Consider the following 19562-nt stretch of genomic DNA (forward strand, 5'->3'; position numbering starts at 1 on the left):
AGTAGCTAATTCATCCATGGTGTTGTTAAAATCACAGAATGTCTACGAACGTGGTCGCTAAAATGACAACAAATATTTGTTTTCATATCATTTATTTACAGCGTATTGTGTATATAAATACATTTTCATGAAAGATATGTTTTTCTAACATGAGGGAAGTTACACATAAATTTTCTTAACAGGTTTTAATACATCTGAAACAATACAATAATGCTTGCAACACTTTTAAACATTTCAAATTCGTAAAACAAGTTTACATTATTACTTACAACATTTATTTTCATTTCATTCTTGAGCATATTTACTTGCCTCTGGAATTATAGTTTTCATCGTCAGCTACAAAGCACAAATTTTTACACATTTAATATGCATCTCATAAAGTAAATATCTCTTGAACAATTGCAAATTATTTTGTTTTTCAGCTGATTGAAAATAGTTGAATGAGCTACTGTAAGGGAAAAGAATACAATGGAACCTTTGTTGTTTGCTTTTAGTGTATCTCTACATTTATGTTTGTCTGCAATCGACTATGAAAACTAATTTCGCACATGGAGAATTGTCTGATTATGTGTGTTATGAGTTCAAGCAACATTTCCATTCTAAGAAATAAAATTTATCAAAAAAATAATTTATTGGCTATATTCATTGTTCACATTAAGAATAACTTTGTAAGGAAGAAGGTACTGTATTTATGATATGTACAATGTTGATTAGAGGCTGAGTGTTCTTTTTCCTTTCGTTGATATGCGTTGTTACAGAATATCACAAAAGATTTGATGCTTTTCGCAATTCAAATTTATTTTCCATTTCTGGTAAAATCTTATAATACGCATTTCGCACTTAAAATATTTATTAATTTCGTTGGAAACTACCGTCTACATTTTCGTTGCAGCTTTTGTTGTTGTTCGTCTTTTGTGTGGAAACATAAACAGTCTCTAAGAAGCATGAGTTTCAGCAATGTTTCTGGAACTGATGGGAAACGAAGTGGCTGATAGATTTTTATGCGCAGCGCGTAACTAAAAAACAATTACAGAAATTACTTTTTAACGGAAGCGAATTACTGAAAGTCTTCAAAGTTTATATCTTCAATGGATTACGTTATAGCTGCACTAGAACCAGTATGTTTTTCACAATATCATTTAATTATAACGGCAAAACCGATAACGATGTTTACTGCGTTATTTTGATTGATTTTCGATGTTTGTAAAGGCCTGTACAAAGCTATAAGGAAATCTGTTCTATAGCCATTTTTACTTGTCAAATGAACATGTGCTGTATCATGTTTCAAATTAATGTCTCTAATTTCACAGATATATTTCGTAGTGTAATTGACTGACAAGAACCGCCGAAATGCGAGGAAAACTTGGCGTGTGCATACGGCACTCGTGTATTCATACATAGGTAGTGAGCAAATACAGCAAGCAACAGAACTGTGGCCTGAATTTGTTGTTGTTAGAGAAACATAGAAACACTGTCCAGTTCGTGCAATGATATGTTCTTTTACACTGTACTTGGGTTCAAGTTATTACTTGTTTAGGATGTATTTTGTAGTTGCTTCAAATGGTAATCTTTTAGGGAACTTTGGAATCGTGTAGTTGTTCACCAGATAGAATATTACGGTGAATGGAGAAAGAGATAAAAATATACAGTTTGGTAAACGGCAGTTTTTCTGTCTCTTGGTATTCTGAAAGCGCCTGGATTCAAGATAACATAAATAACTTGTCATTCAGTGCTCAACACAAAGCGAACCGTAAGTTATCAGACAGCCGAGAGAAGGTGTTGCTTTTATGATTCTGCATGCGCAAGTTTGGGGCGTTAATAAAAGACAGAGCTTTCTGCAAATAGAAACGGCAGAGATGGCCAACTGGCTAAGGTTACGGACTCGTAATATGAAGAAGTGGGTCTGAAATCAATGTTTTAGGCACCCAGGTCTAAATTTCCGAGGTTTCATTTGAGACAAATGCTGAGCTGATCCATCAAAAAAGCTGTGATCGCCGTTCGTTCCCACACTTGACCATTCGAATTTAGCACTCCGTCTCTATTCAACTGAACGCCCTGTAACATTTTACCTTCATTTCTTTTTAAAATTACAGTGTGTTAATAGGAGACACCACACTGCATCGCAGCGAAATTACAGTTATGCTAAAAGACGTTGCGAGAAGAGCGTCTTCATTTCTTGTTTAACCTTATGATACCCGACTTAGTAAACTTGAATGACAGTCTTTTAAGGCAGACACTAGAAATATTCAGCAACCCACTACGTACGTTTTTCATAGAGATCGCGTATATAAAATCAGGCTCATACAGCTAAGTACAACCATTCATTCTCCAACATTCCATCCGTGAATGGAATGGGAATAAACAACGGTTTTTATGGTCTGTCTAGATAGCTGTCGTTTTAAAATGACCGGTTTCGATTCCACAGATTATATTGCATTGTTTGCAGGAGTAACGCGTCTAACTTACCGGCGAGATTTGTATTCTATGTCAGCAAATAATGTTGCTAAGTTCTCAGGATATTATCTTGTGACGTAGCATGTAAACTTTGCTGATAAATTACAATACAGTAAAATCTATTTATGGTTCACAGGTAACCGAAACCAGCTGCAAACTTCAAATTCTTCCACGATGTGTCTCTCACACATGGAAAACTCAGTGGTTGTCTCATCCAGTCCCTTGCAAAAAAGAATGCTCAGTTAATTTGAAAGAAAAAAAAAATTGGTCACGGATTCATTAATTACGTGCAGCCTGTGATAATGTTTAATGAGCCTGAAAACATAACAGACAAGTTTATGTAATATTATTAATTTTACTCTGCGTTCTGGAGACCTTTTTCAAGTGGGGGTTGCCCCCTTGGTATCAACACAGATTTTCCAACAGAAGCCTTCCGCCCCTCACTCCCCCCCCCCCCCCCCCCACCCCCGTCCAAACCACCAAAAAGCAGCAGGATTGGTCAGCACTGCTACTCCCTGTCCCCTGCCCTCAATGTAAGGTTTGTTACACACGAGAAGTACTTTTTCTACTGAGTATGCACTTCGCTATGTGCCCTCAGCGACAATTAAACTACAGGGATATGCTTTGCCATCCAATTCGGTTAACATTTCTTAACAGAGCCCATTCGGATGCAGCTGAATCTGTGAGCTATTCGTTCGGAAGTCAACACCAACTTTAATTAACATGAACTGATTTTCATTGCCTTGATGTCGCAAAGTGGCCACGCGGTTAGAGGCGCCATACCACGGACTGCGCGGGCCCTACCGCCTGAGGTTCGCGATCTCCTTCGGGCATGGGTGTGTGTGTGTGTGTGTGTGTGTGTGTGTGTGTGTGTGTTGTTCTTAACATAAGTTAGTTTAAGTAGTGTGTAAGTCTACGGATCTATGACCTCAGCAGAGTGATTCCTTACGAATTCACACACATTTTAATTTTGAAATCAGTTTTTTGTAATACGACACCGGTAGAATTTCCGTCATTCCAAGAGGCTAGGGGAACTGAGATATAGTCGGATAGGTGGGGTAAAACCGTGAATCCTCATATTTCTCTTTGCGAGTTGGTAATATTGTTCTTTGACAGTTAGACCTTGAAAACAGCCACCAGCTTCAGTGCCACCATGAGGCTTGTTAGTATCAGAACCGTTGTTGTTGAGCAAAAAAATTTGTTAGAGTTTTATGGTTTTCTATCTCACTTTTTAATGTTCAGTAAGGAACTTAATCGTTTTATTACAAGCAGCCGGCAGGAGTGGCCGAGCGGTTCTAGGCGCTTCAGCCTGGAACCGCGCCACCGCTACGGTCGCAGGTTCGAATCCTGCTTCGGGCATGGATGTGTGTGACGTCCTTAGGTTAGTTAGGTTTAAGTAGTTCTAAGTTCTAGGGGACTGATGACCTAAGAATTTAAGTCCCATAGTGCTCAGAGCCATTTGAACCATTTCAAGCAGAAACTGGTAAATATAGTGAGTAATACTTTTAACAGACTTCATGAATGTTATGTTAAACGATTGTGCCCGCTGTTTCTTATGCAGAAGGAATTTAACAAAAAAGTACAGCTGGAGTAAAACCTGAACTATCTTATATTACTCCTATGACCTCCTCACACTAATTTATATATGTGTGACGTAAGAAGTTTATAATTTCTAAAAGCATGAAAATTGTGTACACGTCTTAACAACTACAATTTAATAATAACTTACAGAAATTACAATTATTTGGCGCAAACTTTTAGATTATATTTATAATTAATGATGTGATGAATTATCTCCTATTTAAGAGGAATATTTTCATTTGACATAGGATTTGAGGGACTGTTAAGCACTTTCTGCGGTTAGTTCAGATGTTTGGACTTGCATATGCTAGAGCAGCAATAATGTAACGTATCACGTCTGGATTTAAAAAGACGGGTATTTTCCAGTTTAATGAAAATCGTTTGGGGAGCATCAGTGACATTTCCACATGACGAAATCTGTCCAAAACCTACACACCTGCAAAATTGGAAAAATAGTTCAAATGGCTCTAAGCACTATGGGACTTAACATCTGAGGTCATCAGCCCCTAGACTTAGAACTACTTAAACCTAACTAACCTAAGGACGTCACACACATCCATGCCCGAAGCAGGATTCGAACCTGCGACCGTAGCAGCAGCGCGCTTCCTGGTTGAAGCGCCTAGAGTCGCTCGGTGCAAAATTAGAAACTTACTTGCAGATAGAGAAAAAATTAAGAAGTAAGGCTGAAAATCGCATGTGTATCGCACTGGCATTCCTTCGATTTGCATTTGGCGAAGGCGAATTTGCGCCATCAGATACGACAGAAAGAATAATGCCAGATTCTCAGAATACAACAGTCAGTCACTGCTTCTTCTCCACAACTTGGTCCGCTAAGTGATGTTACTGTTTCTTCTTCTTCACAACGGGGTCTGTCGACTGATGTGGAAAAGCGGTCTTCAGTTGCTGTACCACAGGAGAGTTTAAAGCCAAAGCCTCGTAATAGTAGACTGTGTCATCGAGGTGAAGAGGAAAATGTTCCATGCTCCGCACAAAAATGAACTAAATGCAGCAAAAGAACTTTCGCTGCAGATTCAAAGAAAATTGTTGGATGACCGCAGATCTAGACCACCAAGAGAGCGTCAGAAGAGTCAGAAGACGTATGAAGCAAACAGCTATTCTGAAGGTGAGAATGAAGTGTCGCGTTTACTTTGCTGAGCGACCTAATCGCTAACAAGAAAATCAAGTGGCTCGGTAGAGTGTTTGAAGTGAAAGACGTTGGCCCATGAGGGTGGCAGAAAGTGGAATGAAGATGACTTGCATTAGTAACTGTGTGTCTCACGCCTCAGATGGAAAATGTAATTAATATTGTCCCACAAAGTAACCGTTTATTGAAGCGTTGAATTATATTAAATGTAATTTAAAGCAACAGAAGTAAGCTGTTACAGTTTGCATGTGTCGTTCATGCCTTATTTATCTTTCAATGCAATAAATTTCAAGTTCTAACAATGGAAAGTATCATTTTTATCTAACTTTCTCCTTAGTTATCCAATTACACTCCAGTCCCTCCCCCCCCCCCCCCCCCCCCCCCCCCCCCCGTGTACCTACCAACATCACCTGCTGTAATTACGTGAGCACGTATCTGTCTGCGGAACGCTCACGCTGATACTGATGGGGTAAGAACTGCCGTGCTTACCACCCTTTGTGCTTGCATCTTCCATCCTTCATGGTCGGTCACTATATGTCCTTTAGTTACTCCCTCGTTCCTCACTTACCGGTAGTTAGGACTGTTTAAGGCCCATACGATCTACCATTTCAGATCAATATTACTTTCCCCTTGTTACTTGTATTTCCTATGGAGGACTGGCTTTACAACTAGAAATGCAGAATTGTGGACTGATGTTGTACCATGCTGTAACAAGGATATCTCACAATCAAATGTGTTTTTTATTCTTTATACAATTGTTCCATTAATTCTCTGTTTATTTATTACTGGTTTGTGGACTGCCCACTGACCTTCTACATATCACTCCTTATGACTGAAACACTTGCCCTGTGTCGTCATCAGATACTACCACGGTCAGGACACAGAAGATTTGCAGGTAAGAGTGGTTTTTTCTGCTTACAGAGAGGTGTGTTAAATTGCATAGATAATTCATTGTAGTTAAGCTCCCCTTCATTATCGATTTATACATCGCAAGCATTACAGATAGCCATTTTAAAAATGAAACCACTCTAATGGAAAATAAATGTGTTGTACAACAAGCGATTGCGGTCTTTCTGTGAAGATAATTTGACTATTTGCATGGGATTATAACGTAACGTATACTGCAATATGAAGTAACCACTGTTAAGCACTTCACAGTGATTTACTGAATGTAGATGTAAATTTAGAGTGAAATTTGTTAAAGGGAGAGTAGGTGACTTTAGGAAAGACTCAAGTTCACACAGAAGACACGTGCATGAGATTGTGGTTTGGCCTAATCCTCAAAGGGTTTTCACAGCATGATTAGAAGTTTTAGAAACATCAGGGTGGAAATAATAAAGTTAAAATATCCTACCGCAAGAATGCATTAGCTGCAGAACTGCATTTTGTGGAAGTGGATGGCGAGAAGGTAAAACTCACGCGTAGAAGTGTATCTGAGACCTAGATCTTTGCTAGAAAGTTGCCACCAGTATTTGATACTTAATACAACGGCAGCGTGTACTCCTCTTCGTCTAAGCGTTCCCTCTTCAGAATGAAAGCACACTCTCCTTCTAGGACTGTATTGCTTGATTAAGTTTTTATCGAATAGTACCTATAAAATAATGACTGTAAGAGACAAAAATTGTTTGTGCCAGATTCTTTTGTATACCATAGTAGGCCAAGCCAGAAAGATATATCCATCATCAGAAGAGTCAATCATGAGCTCACTGAATGCGCGAAACGAATTTAGAAAATTTTGACTAACGTTGCGCCTGCCTAGTGACGCAATTGCAGTTTATGTTTCTTCGTAGAACATGTCAAAAGAGAGATGTCGAAGGGATCGCTTTACTCATTCGGGAATATTCGCCCTAGAATCGCATTTTAAATTTGTACAGAGATTATTACTACCTTGAAGTTACCTTTCTCTCAAAAAACTGAATGAAGTGTCGCGTTGGCAAACAGTTATCCCCTAGGAGACGATTTAAAGGGATAAAAGCAGAGATTGAAACCATCCGTGCTGAAATGAAATTTCCCACCTCCAAACTCATGATTCAATAGAGGTTGGATTATTCTTCTTGTAAATGAAGCGTGTAATTCTGAAAGAGCACCGCTGAGCCATTTGTTTTTCAGATTTATCTCCCTATCCATTTTTAATCTCGTTAATTCTACAGCATCCGATGCCTTTATCTGATTCGTCTTCTCTCGTCTTCGTTTGGCAGTCCTTTTCTTTCAGCGCTACACGGCATGAGCAGAGAAATTCAAGGCACACCTGGAGATTCCACTCTGTGCAGAATTTCCTTTCATTTCTGTACGACAGTAGGCAAACGTAATACCGACATATTTCAGAATATAGTCTCATGTTCTGCCCCAGACGATTTGCTGGGTCATGAGTTCGGCCCTTCGCATTCCCAGTCGCTGGTCTCGGTTTTTGAAACCGAGGCCACTACATCTAATTTACATTTGCAATTGTACTAGCTGGGATGCAACCACCAGTCAGATCTCACATTTGACAACACCAAGAATTGACCTAGACCTTGTAGATGACAATGAAACGGTAGCAAACTTTCGGAACTACAGCAGTTGCACTGGTAACTTGGAATCTAATCAGATAGGGCCGAATAACCACAACAATAAGAAGATTCGAAACTCTTCTTAGAAGGACTTACATATTGTGGAATATACGTTCACGCATATCATGCAATGGAGTAACTAGTTTAAAGGTTATTGATTAAGCTAATTACAAAATGAGTAACAGATCACCTATAGCAATTGATGTGTAAGACATCAGAATATAATGTTGATAAAGCGAGAAGGACTAGAACTGCCAATGGCGATTGAAACTTTACGACAAGGGACTCATTATCCTGAAACTTTTGTTAATATCGACTAGACGTGATGAATGAGTAGCGGTGCTTTACAGAGCGATGCAAAGCGTGTGCATCAACAAGGAACTTTGCCCTACATCTGTGTTCCACATACAGCTACAGCTTTACCCCAAATGTCGTGTGGAAGCAGGAAACATTTTATTTTATCTTACTATTATACGCCTAGTATATTGATTAATCTGGTAAATTCCTATCAAAGTGGCACGATATTTTGTTAAATCCTACCAGTATAGTCAGCATATTTTAGTCTGAGGTGTAGCGCCGAAGATACAGAGAAAGGTAGATAGAGAAAGCGAGAAGAATCTCTTACTATTCAGATAGATCCCCATGAACTGTATCATATGCCCTCACTACACGAGAAACTTGGAATTCAATCCAGGACATTGCTGAGAACACTGAAGATCAAGAACTTTATGTTACAACTCTCCTCCCGATGCTGGTCAGATAGTGCCAGCGAAAATTTCATCTAGCAACAGGACTCGATCTTACGTACAAGTCGAGCGCTACCGCACAAGTAAGCATTAGTGACATCGGCCACGGTGGCTAGAGAATCTAAACGTCATCAGCAAAGAAGGAGTAGCACAGCTATCGGCAGTTGTTGTGCGTTTCTATCGTACACGTGTCCAGTTTAATATATATGGTTCTTATTCTATGTGCACCAGTGTTTCGATACCTCCATTCGTTTTTCGCGTAGAGGCCTGAAGATGACATTAACGAAGCGTCGAAACTAGTTGCGTACTCCATAAAAATTTTAGAGGAATTACAGCCGTCGGTATCCTTTCCATACGAGTTCCTGACATCGATCTGAGCAAGTTTGACGTTGTATTACCTTGAGCTGAAACTCCGCATTTCCTGAAACGACACAACAACATGAGAAAACGTCCGTCGAGTGTATATTACTGGTCATGTCCTCGTAACGATTAAAGATACGAGAAGGGTAATCATACCGGTTAACGTTCCCTAGTAGTTAAAAAACGTACTTGATACGTATGGGCTTTAGAAAGTAAGTTACACGTGTCCTCCCACACTAAGACGATTGCACAAGTGTTGCGCATTGTAAATGCGCTGATTTGCCTGCAGACACACTTCTATTGTTGTACGGATAACAGGTGCATCAAAAAGTACGTGAGTGAAATGGCTCTGCGACTGGAAAAAGACTCAATCAATATTGCGGTGGACAGTACGATTCTTGTGGGAAAGCGTGTACATTACAAAAAAGATTTACGGTGAAAGTGGCAATATACGGAGGAAATGTGATGTCTAGTACAGTCTTAATGAAATGGTGCCACCAATTTAACCAAGGCAGCATAGAAGTGGGTACTGCTGATAAGTAAGGAAGGCCACCGACCACAGACGACAATGTCCAACCAATCGAGGAACTGATTCGCAGCAATCTCGAGGAAAAGGAACTTTCCAACAGCGGTTCTCGATTTGCTCCTTGACTAAAGAGCGGTTTTCTACCATTGAGGCCTTAAAAGGTTGGCAGAACCTTCCGGCAATTGTTTACAGAGACTTGGAAAACTGGTTCAAATGGCTCTGAGCACTATGGGACTTAACTTCTGAGGTCATCAGTCCCCTAGAACTTAGAACTACTTAAACCTAACTAACCTAAGGACATCACACACATCCACGCCCGAGGCAGGATTCGAACCTGCGACCGTAGCGGTCGCGCGGTTCCAGACTGTAGCGCCTAGAACCGCTTGGCCACTCCGGCCGGCTTACAGAGACTTGGAGGATATGCTGAAACACAACGTCGTCTTCTGCGTCGCTTTGAAGTGTAGTGCGTCATTCGATAACAGTTGATATGTCTGCTGTAAAATGTCTAATTTAATTTTTGAAGACCCCTCCCAAATTTTTTATTTTGCTTCTGGAGAAAAATTTATTTGATGTGATCAAGATAAGTGTGATATGTTGTTTAAATAGAAAGCGAAACAGACTTTTTTTGGTTATTTATTGCTTTTTATTACCAGACCTACCAAAGTACTGTCATATAGTATACATAGTCCTATACTGTAATTACAAACCACGCAGCAAGTCAGTCAATCAAGCATTATCTCTCTCTTTTCGTTTCTGAAAATCGACTAAATAAACTGGTAAGTAAGGAAAGCACTTGTATGCAAAAACTTCGAATAACTCAGTGGGGTGGATTGTGGGACTGACAGGGCCATGTTTACTTGGCCAAACTGGTGCAGGACACAGGGAAAAATAGGACACATGAGCTGTGCAGTGTCCAGTAGGTATGATGTTGCTGATACAAACCTGTGAAGGCACGGCGTGGAAATTACGCGGATTCGACCTTTACGCACGAGAGCAGATGTTCAGCGGAAGCACACAGAGGCGGCAAATAAAGTGCTTCGCGACGGCAAATAACATCTGCAATCACACTGGCGACTGTTCCAGGGGCGGGGTACGGCTGCGGATCAGAAGGTTACGTGTGGAAAACCGTGAGGCGGCTTCCAGCGTGCGTCAGTGGATAGGCTACTCGTACAGCGACGAAGCTTACAGCGTTTAAACTGGAGGTCGAACGACAGCTGCAGTGCCAGCAAGACGCGAGTGTATGCGTACTGAATAAAGCTGTGAACATGCAAAGGAGTTCTCAGCTGATGGAATATCAACACTGAATCCTCTTCTTCGTGTGGTCAGGACACTCGTTACTGGATTTATATAGGGTGAATTACATCAGGCATAACATCACTTTTCTTCCTTATATTCAGAAATGAAGCACACACGCACAGCCGCCAAGCTAGGAAAGGAAGATAAGCGCAAGAACTTTAATTAGGCTATCTGCACAGATTTTTTTTTTTTTTGTAAACTATATTTGCTATACTGATTATGCATACATGAGATTTGAAAAGTCCACAGTGCCATTTGTTGGGCGTTTCTGTAGCTCAATGAAATATGTAAATATAAGTTTCTGTAAATCATCATTTCCTGATTTTCTTTAATGTTTATAAATGTAAAACCATTTGTCGTGAAAATGTAGCAAAGCAAGGAAAACGTTTATATTGGAAAATATTTGTAAACAACACCATTTTTAGATTGGTTAATAGAGAATTGTAGAATTTTTGAAACAACTATATGTTTTGTGATGGTCATGCAGCAATTGTAATGAAGATAGCAGGGAATGCATGCGGCCATGTGATGGACAGATGCTCAATTGTAGAAGGTCAATAACAAGAGGAATGTATGTATAGAGATCATACCATACCATTATTCGTGGTGATGAATTACGATAAAGGACGTGAGAAATTGTTCGTTGACGAAGCTGAAGGTACTGGCAACATCTTCCTACGTATCAATATCTATGGTAACATGCTAAAGTAATGTCATATCTCAGTTTTGAAGACTGATCACTCAGTAACTTCACGCACGTTATAATTGACAATACAGTGTTTCAAATGAAGACATGCACGGAAAAATGGGCTGACTCTCGAATGTAAAAACTTAGAGGTAAGTTTTGCCATCTCTTGCTGGGTGCGGGAACTATCAGAACTGACTTTGGTCTTACCCCTAAATAACACATTAGGGTGTTTAGAAGTGAGACCAGTATCAGTTTTGATAGTTCCCGTACCCAACAACAGACGCCAACACTTATCTATAAGCTTTTACATTTGAGGTTTAGCCCGTTTCTTCGCGCGTGTCTTCAGATGAACTTGAACTATGTTTATGTCTGTATGAAATGTTTTTCCTGAACTATAATTGGGTCCTATGCCTATTGTTATTTCAGTATTTTACCACAGGAAACATTAGTTAAAAGCAGTCACATAACTATTAGCACAAAATTACATAAAAAGTAATGTTGCACTGCGCCTGACAAATTAAATAATAGAATTAGGCTATATTTTCTGCAACTACGTTGCACATGATATTGTTTTAACCAATTATGATCATTGTACTATGACTGTGGAAGGGGAAGCAAAAAGAGTTGGCAAGACCTGGGTAGAATTGAGGCAAATGGCCAAAGACAGAGACGGATGGCGAGTTCTCCTGGATGCCCTATGCCCCCATAGGGGCCAAAGGAATTAAGTCAAGTAAGACTATGACTGTGAGCGTAAGACTGTGACTGTGATAGTGTTGACACGAATGTGGAAGTAAATATGTATATATTTTTTTGATCTTACAGCGACATTTTAGTTGGTGTGCTGTCACTGTGTTTTGAGTAAATAGGCGTTGCAAGGACTTCTGATCATTTATATTATATCTTTATGAAATAGTTTTACAAAATTTATCATTTTCCTCTGTGCGGAAACCATAGGTTTGCTAAATCGGTAGAAAGTTATTATTCCATTAGACTGTATTTTAAAATACTTTCTTCCTCACAGCTAATATTATGCATGGCACATTGTTGTTGAGGTATCCACATCAGCTACGTTCGATTCAGTTAAAAATTGGCCTTGCCCGACACTAGCAGTAGAGAAAAACGTATTTATAAATACAGCTTGGTGGAATAATGTCATCCTTCAAAATTTGTTTACTTTGCTTTTTATGTTTTTGTTACAATAATGGTGATAATTATGTGCCTTTTTGTGTCTTGTTGTGTGACCAAATAGCTTGAATGCATTCCGCAATTAACTTTTGCGTGAGAAATGGAATCTAACGTTAATCGCTGCACTGCAATAATTGAAATTTTCGACGCGCGAGCAATAACAATAGCTCAAGATATTTGATTTTGAGGTAGGTTGGCGTACTTTCACAAGGTCTTTCTTTTGTTGCGCTAACAATACGTTCCTATATAAATTTCAAAATTAATTCACATAGCACTTTTTACTCTGGTAAAGAGCTATTACGCCAGAAACTAATGCACAATCACCTTAACAGCTCATGCACCCACTTTGCTAACAACTATAATATACAGAAGAACGGAAAAGAACATTTAGAATAAGATGACGATTAGTTCTGGCAGTTCTGACGTTGACCTTGATAATAGAAGAACCACTGATGAAAAACCAAAACACCGTCATACGATTTGTTGGCATAGAAAAAGCATCGACTAAATAAGATGTTCGAACAAAAGATGACGCATTATACATCGAAGAAGCAATGACGGAAATTAAAGAAAGGATCACTAAGAAAAAAATTCGTGAGATACGATATCAGTTATAAGATTCCGCGACGACGAAGCAGTGAAAAATCTAATGAGTATATAATACAGATTCAAATTAAACCGAAGAAAGGCGAAAGTAACAAGGAGTAGCAGAAATGAGATTAGCGGTAGACTGAGTTTCAAAAGTAGTAGACGAAAGGCAAGAATTCTAGATAACTGAGCGCAGAGTAACACATGATGGACGGAACTGGGAGAACGTAAAGAGCAAACTTCCATAGGAAAATACGGAATTTCTGGCCTAAATGCTGTCTACTGGTATGTAAGCCTTAGGTCTGACAATACACGTCTGGAACACAGCGTGGTAATAAAATGAATCACGAACTGTGAGAACACCGGGAAATAAGACATATGGTATCACAGAAGGATGCTCAAGAGATAAGAGGAGATTCTCTGCTGAACTGGCAAGGAGAAATATATAAATATTGAGAAAAAGAAGGGACAGAATGACAGGACACATACTGAGGAAGGAGCTGTGGAAGGTAAAAGCTGTAGTGGAAGACAGAGATTAGAATAAATGCAACAAATAAATATGGACGTTAGGCGTAAGTGCTACTCTGAGTTCTAGAGAAATTCGTGAATAGCTGCATCACACCAGCCAGATGATTGATGAATAATAAGAAACAAGGGAGAAAAATATGAGAATGCCGGTTTCATACTGAATGGAATGGCGGAGCTAATAAACGTAACTATACTCCTTATTTAAAATATGCATTTTTGATGGAAAAATGGAGAACAAATTCGCACGATTAATTAGGGAAAAAGAAATTGCCTCAGCCTGCAATTAATACTCTTCATTTTATTGTAGGGTTCTAGCTTCATAATCATACCTAACACAAGAACATCGACTCGATGTGCGGTGCTCTTCTTAGGACCACATCTTGCTGGCATCAGTTGTCCTTAAAAATGTACAATTCTGCAACCAGTCGCTGAGAGTGCCACTTCGTATGTGGCGTGTCCGTGGTTTGAGAGTTCATGGCACACAGGATAGTTGACATCAGCAAGAAATGATCCTAAGATGAACACGGCACACCGATTGGATGTAAATGTATCAGGTACATCTGAAGCCTCGAGATAGATATTGGTATAGTAAAATAAATAATAATTATGGTCTCATGAACTTTTTTCACGTTTTATCTTCTTGTTATTTTTACGGCTAAAATATTTTATTGAATTTTGATTAAAGGAAAAATGGAACCGTCTGCTAATCTTTTTTTTTCAGCAGAATTGGAGAGGATTTTGACAGTTTAGGCATTAAAAGCACAATAAATACTTTCGCTTCATTGGTATTTCTTTATTACAAGCTCATTTTTGTGGTATCTGTCCGATGTCAGATAACATCTGACATTCATCTAAAAATACGCTCCATGGATATGTAAAATCTAATAATAATGACGTCTATATGTTTGTGACAGGATTCATCTTCCGTCCTACTTCTGCAGTGCACAGAAAGTTGTGCGTTAATGTTACAGCTGTCAAGTGCTGAACGGCCACTCTTTCTAGTCATACTAGATGCTATTGTTATGGAATGAAAACAAGGAAACGGCAGTACAACGAATCTATTTATCTTTGAGTGTGAATGAGTCAGTGACAAACCTACACTGAAAATTACAGTGTCAATGTAATACTGACTCAAGTCTTTCCAGTACTTCAGTTGTTCCACACTGATTAGCAATGGATGTTAAATTGTTACGTTTCTGGCGTACTATCCTGTTTACGAACTCTCGATATAAATTTTTTGTCTGTGATATAACTAAAGACACTGTTTATATAGAGTCGGGATTTTACAGTGGCACTTTTGTAGATACTACTCGCTCACTACTTATCGATTACCTAATTTAGCTGAAAACTGGTTTCCAATAAAATTCTACTGGTATTAAAAGTAATCTGGATTTATTTCATAGTACACATTCCTGTATGCTAGTCGGTCACTATCTTTCGTTTACGTAATTAGCTGGAAACCGACTCCCAAAAAATTCCACCGGGGTTAAAGGTAATTTGTACGCATCGCCCCCCCCCCCCCCCCCCAAGCGTTTATAATTATGGAACCCAGAAACTACAGGAAAACGCGTGAACAAACATTGGTGGTCATGTTCAGATCGTATCATGTGACACGATACTGTATATTAAGTTCTTCTAGCTGCTCTTCTGATGATGGGCTAGCCCTAAACACGTAAATAAATAAAATTTAAAAAACAGGTGGACTGTTGTTATTAGAGGACAAAAAGTGGTGGAAAAGACGTGATGAGTATTCATATAAGGGTCGCAGTCCTCCTGCATGACTTCATGTTGCAGCTGTCACTACCGCCTGTTCAACAACTGATTTTATCTACAGTACGTAGCAGATATTCACTCAGGTACCTAGTGTCCGATCGAATCGTCGGTTTCTCATTTACACCTAGGTTTTTTCGTTAAAATTCTTTTTTTTACATTTCTCTTTGCGTTGTTCTGAGGAAGAGAACACAAAAAACCGTCGACGATGAGGTCAAAGACTAAGCACAAATCGGATGGAACAAATATGGGAAAGGAAATTGGCTACGTCGTTGCGAAAGAATAATCCCCGTATTCTGCACAAGAATGTTAGAGAAACCGTGGAAAACCCAGATCCTGAAGAGAGTTTTTGATCTTCCTCCCTCTAATGCACGATCAGAAATTCAAAGTTCTACCTTGTTTAGTTTGGTAATAGAAATGGCCATCTGATGCAAGTACCGGTAAATCAGAAACGGGGAACCCAAAGCCTCTTTATTGGTGGGATACGCTACCAGGTATAGGGCTCATAGTGTAATCAAAGTTTTAATCAGGAGAGCGTCGAATAATGGGTTGACAAAAGTTGAAATATAATTTCTCTGTAGATTTTAGTTATTTGAAGACGGAATAAAGCTACATAACAATCAATAATAGTATTTTACTTTGGTTAAAAGAATTAGGAAATTAGTCAGATTTCTGCCAAATACTTTTTTTGCTTCACTTTTGTTGTAGAAAAGTTACTTTGAAACTTTATTTCGCCTCGTTATTTCATTCCGAAGGTAGAATGCTAATTTTTCTTCGTATACATACTGAAACCATATAGTATTCTTCCTGAGGCTGTGCCTGATGATTTTTTTATGAGTTGTTTGTATTTTCTGATTTTCTGCACCACCTCACACTGGAAGTGGCTTCCGGTCTTTGTTAATACGCCATTGTTGTTTTTGCAGAATGACTGTTTCGAACGAGGAAGCAACTGCTAAACGCAGAGTACGTTTACCACTTCCTCGGTGAACAGCTTTATCAACGTCGTACTCACATGTGTCTTCTTGGAACTTGATCTCTACCACTATTTTCTCCAAAAAAGAGTCTTTTCCTTTCACAGAGATAAATAAATTTTTTGAACTCACAGTCTGCTCATATACTTTAAAAACTTTACTTGAACTCGTTAAAGCGCTTGGTAATGACCACCTTAAAATTGAATGTTATGGGCCACTTTTTTGAGAAAGGGGTGTAACCGCACAAGTTTATTGATGAAATTATTATATGAAATTAGTAAATAGATCGCATTTTTAGTAGGATATACTGGGAGAAGATATCGTTCATTACAGTTTTTCCTAATCCAAATGTTTAAAAGCCATTTAGAATTTAACATTGTAACGCTGTGTTGTACAGCAGATTCTTATTCAGATAGTACAGACACAGTTATTAGTCATTACCTTCTGCGAACTCTGATAGTGAAACAAACTTCATTTTTTTTCTAAGCTTAAAATAAACTTCGCAGTTATGAGAAAGGATTTATGATGCCTGGCATGGATTTCGATATTATCTGACTAAATGTAGGTTTTGACACTTCTGAAAGGCGCACCAGTTCTCCTTCAAAAGCAGTAGAAGTGATGCGTGTATATGTTTTACTGTACCTCAATGATAATCATCACTAAGGAATACGCTCTACCACAGATTTGACACAGTTCATTTCATATGCGAAATTCATTAAAAGTTGAGTGAATTCGCTACAATAGATTCAAGAAATTGATGCACTTGAGTTGCTTGGATTGTCCCTGTTGTGTTTGGATAAAGTAATGTAACGTCTATCCAGGTACAAAATGTAGAACGTTCACTCGCTTGTAAACACAGTGAGAACTAGTACGAGTGTCTTTTGAACGTAGCAGTGGCCTCATTTACCAAGTGAGACACAGTGATAAGAACACTCTTGAGTTTTTCCTAGTAGTTTTCAACAGGGAATAAATACATCTGCGTCTCGTATTACAAGAAGTTCTGCACACAGCACTTCCGCGTAATTAAAACTGCACATCCACAGATATTAGGAAGTAAGAAGCTAGTTAATACACACGTTCCTGTCTGTTTTCGACAGCAGCAGGTCCCGGTGTGGAAGTTTATTCCCGGACACACTCCGCGCTTACTGTCGAACACTTTGCCGTTGACGTCACTGGTGGCTGGCGGAGGGTTGTGTCCGTAACCGCCAGTGGCCGTTTGTCGCGGCTGTTGCTCGGAGAATCCATCGGCGGCGTTCAGGGCAGGTGTTGGCGCTACCTGCAGCATGTCCCGCAAGGTGTCAGCACCAGCGCCATCGTCAGCCACACTGGAACACAACAGACAGACAGGACACTTTGAGTCCAACCTGCGATGAAATTTGCTTTACTGCTGCTAGAGCACAGTCGCAAAGCGCTATCATAATTAGCAGGCTATCAACACTGCAATGCACGAGTCCGCAGACATTACAAAAACAAGTCATTCTTGAAACGTTTGTGTGGTGTGCGTACTGTAAGACCTTCCGTACACACACCATCAGATTATTTGACTTGTCGCTCTAACGAAGTAGGCGTGTGTCAGCAATATGTCTCGTGGTCTTATCGTGGCGCGTTTATCTTCTGCCGTTAGGTCAGAAGATAGAAATGCCACTTGCACGCTTAGAGTAGCAGATTGACGGTGACCAACTTTAAACAGAACTTGATTAATTTTCACACACATTTATTAAAATAATAAAAATCGTAGATATTACGTAACTTGATTCTGGATGCTGTTTACAATTGACAATCTGAAGTTCCTTTGGTCTTGGTATGTTAATCTTATTCCCACATATCTCTGATACTTGACAAAGTGTCTACACATTTCTCTTCATGGCTATGTACAGGAATATGATAATTTTATTAGGCGCAGACTGAAACTTGACTACAGACTAATGCAGACTGGTGCAGATAAATGCAGACTAATGCTGACTGACTAATCGGAGGTCTGTACACTCATTATAATACCTCGAGCGTTCAGATATCGCTGCGCGAGTGTAATCCGCGAGGAGAAAAGGTTCTACGTTAGTAGCAATCTCATTGGCTGCGTTACATATTAATACGCAGATCGGCGGAAGCAGAATTTGGTCCATCTCTAAGGCAGCGCCATCTCGTAGTGCGGAGATGAACGAGCGCTGCGCCTGCGCTGCTGTGCTTAGCAGGGCGCTCTCTAGTGGGAAATTTGTGTACGCGCTGACTAAGAGGAACTATGTATACAACAGTTTGACATCTGTGTGACAACTGACTTATTTTCGTGAAGACAGTGTCTCCGAATAGAGTACAATTGGTACTAAGAACATGCAATTGTTTAATTCACTGCGGAGGCTTCTTTTTGCATTGGCTGAACTTAACTTGAGGGGCAGTCAAATGAAAAGCGAACGCCCGCCACAATGGAACCGCATGCAGTGGTTCCATTGAAATGTAATATTAAGGCATTTATCTCTCTGAGAAACAAGTTCGCGCGCCGGAGATCATCGCCGTCAGTGTTTCGTGTGTGTGCCTTCGTTTGTGTGTAGTGTTGTTCGCCGTCACGCCCCCACCGTTCACGTGCCGTCGCCATCATCCATGTTCTGTGCATCGTGTCGCCCAGTGTTAGTGATGTTTCTCGTCCAGCGTGAACGGCTACATGTTTTTTCGATTTTTAGTGTCTACATTTTTTTTGCCCACCGTTATTACTGTCTACTCTGTGCCACCTTTATGTACTACTTGTTGTAACACTCAAGGCTGAAGAGCGGCGTATTGTGCTGCTGCCAGCCCGCCTTTGTATAAGGTGTTAAAATCACAATAAAGAAAAAAAAAATTCTGAGAAACAAGAGAATCAAGTCCTATTTCGTAGAACGCGGTCGGCTGCCGACAGGTCCACAACCGCATACGCCTTGCACTTCCTAGTCCGACTGAAACTGATGTTGATGGATGTATTTCACCAGGCCGCCAAAGCAATAAAAATCACATGCTAAGCGATTCGCACTGTTCTGAGTATATTTAAGAGTCTTCCAACCGAAACGCTGAAGTGGAGCCTTCGTCCGATTGGCAGTTTGGGAGCAGGAATTATCTTGCAACAGTATGATTCTGTCCGATTGACTTTATGGCATGTTGCAGTTTCTGCAAAGTATCTTTATAGCGCTAAGCATTGATTGGGATTCCAC

General features: G+C 39.6%; 1 protein-coding gene across 1 annotated transcript in view; it reads right to left on the minus strand.

Moving 5' to 3' along the window:
- Positions 1 to 285: 285 nt before the first annotated feature.
- Positions 286 to 19562, minus strand: part of LOC126416955 (uncharacterized) — a 180946-nt gene continuing 161669 nt past the window's right edge. Inside the window, exons 6-7 of the mRNA XM_050084836.1 lie at positions 17522 to 17711; positions 286 to 336 (exon numbers count right to left, since the gene is read on the minus strand). Of these exons, the coding sequence (XP_049940793.1) occupies positions 286 to 336; positions 17522 to 17711 (241 nt within the window). The remainder of the gene's footprint in view (positions 337 to 17521; positions 17712 to 19562) is intronic.

This window comes from Schistocerca serialis, chromosome 8 (genome assembly GCF_023864345.2).
Source record: "Schistocerca serialis cubense isolate TAMUIC-IGC-003099 chromosome 8, iqSchSeri2.2, whole genome shotgun sequence".
NCBI classification, from domain to species: Eukaryota; Metazoa; Arthropoda; class Insecta; order Orthoptera; family Acrididae; genus Schistocerca; species Schistocerca serialis.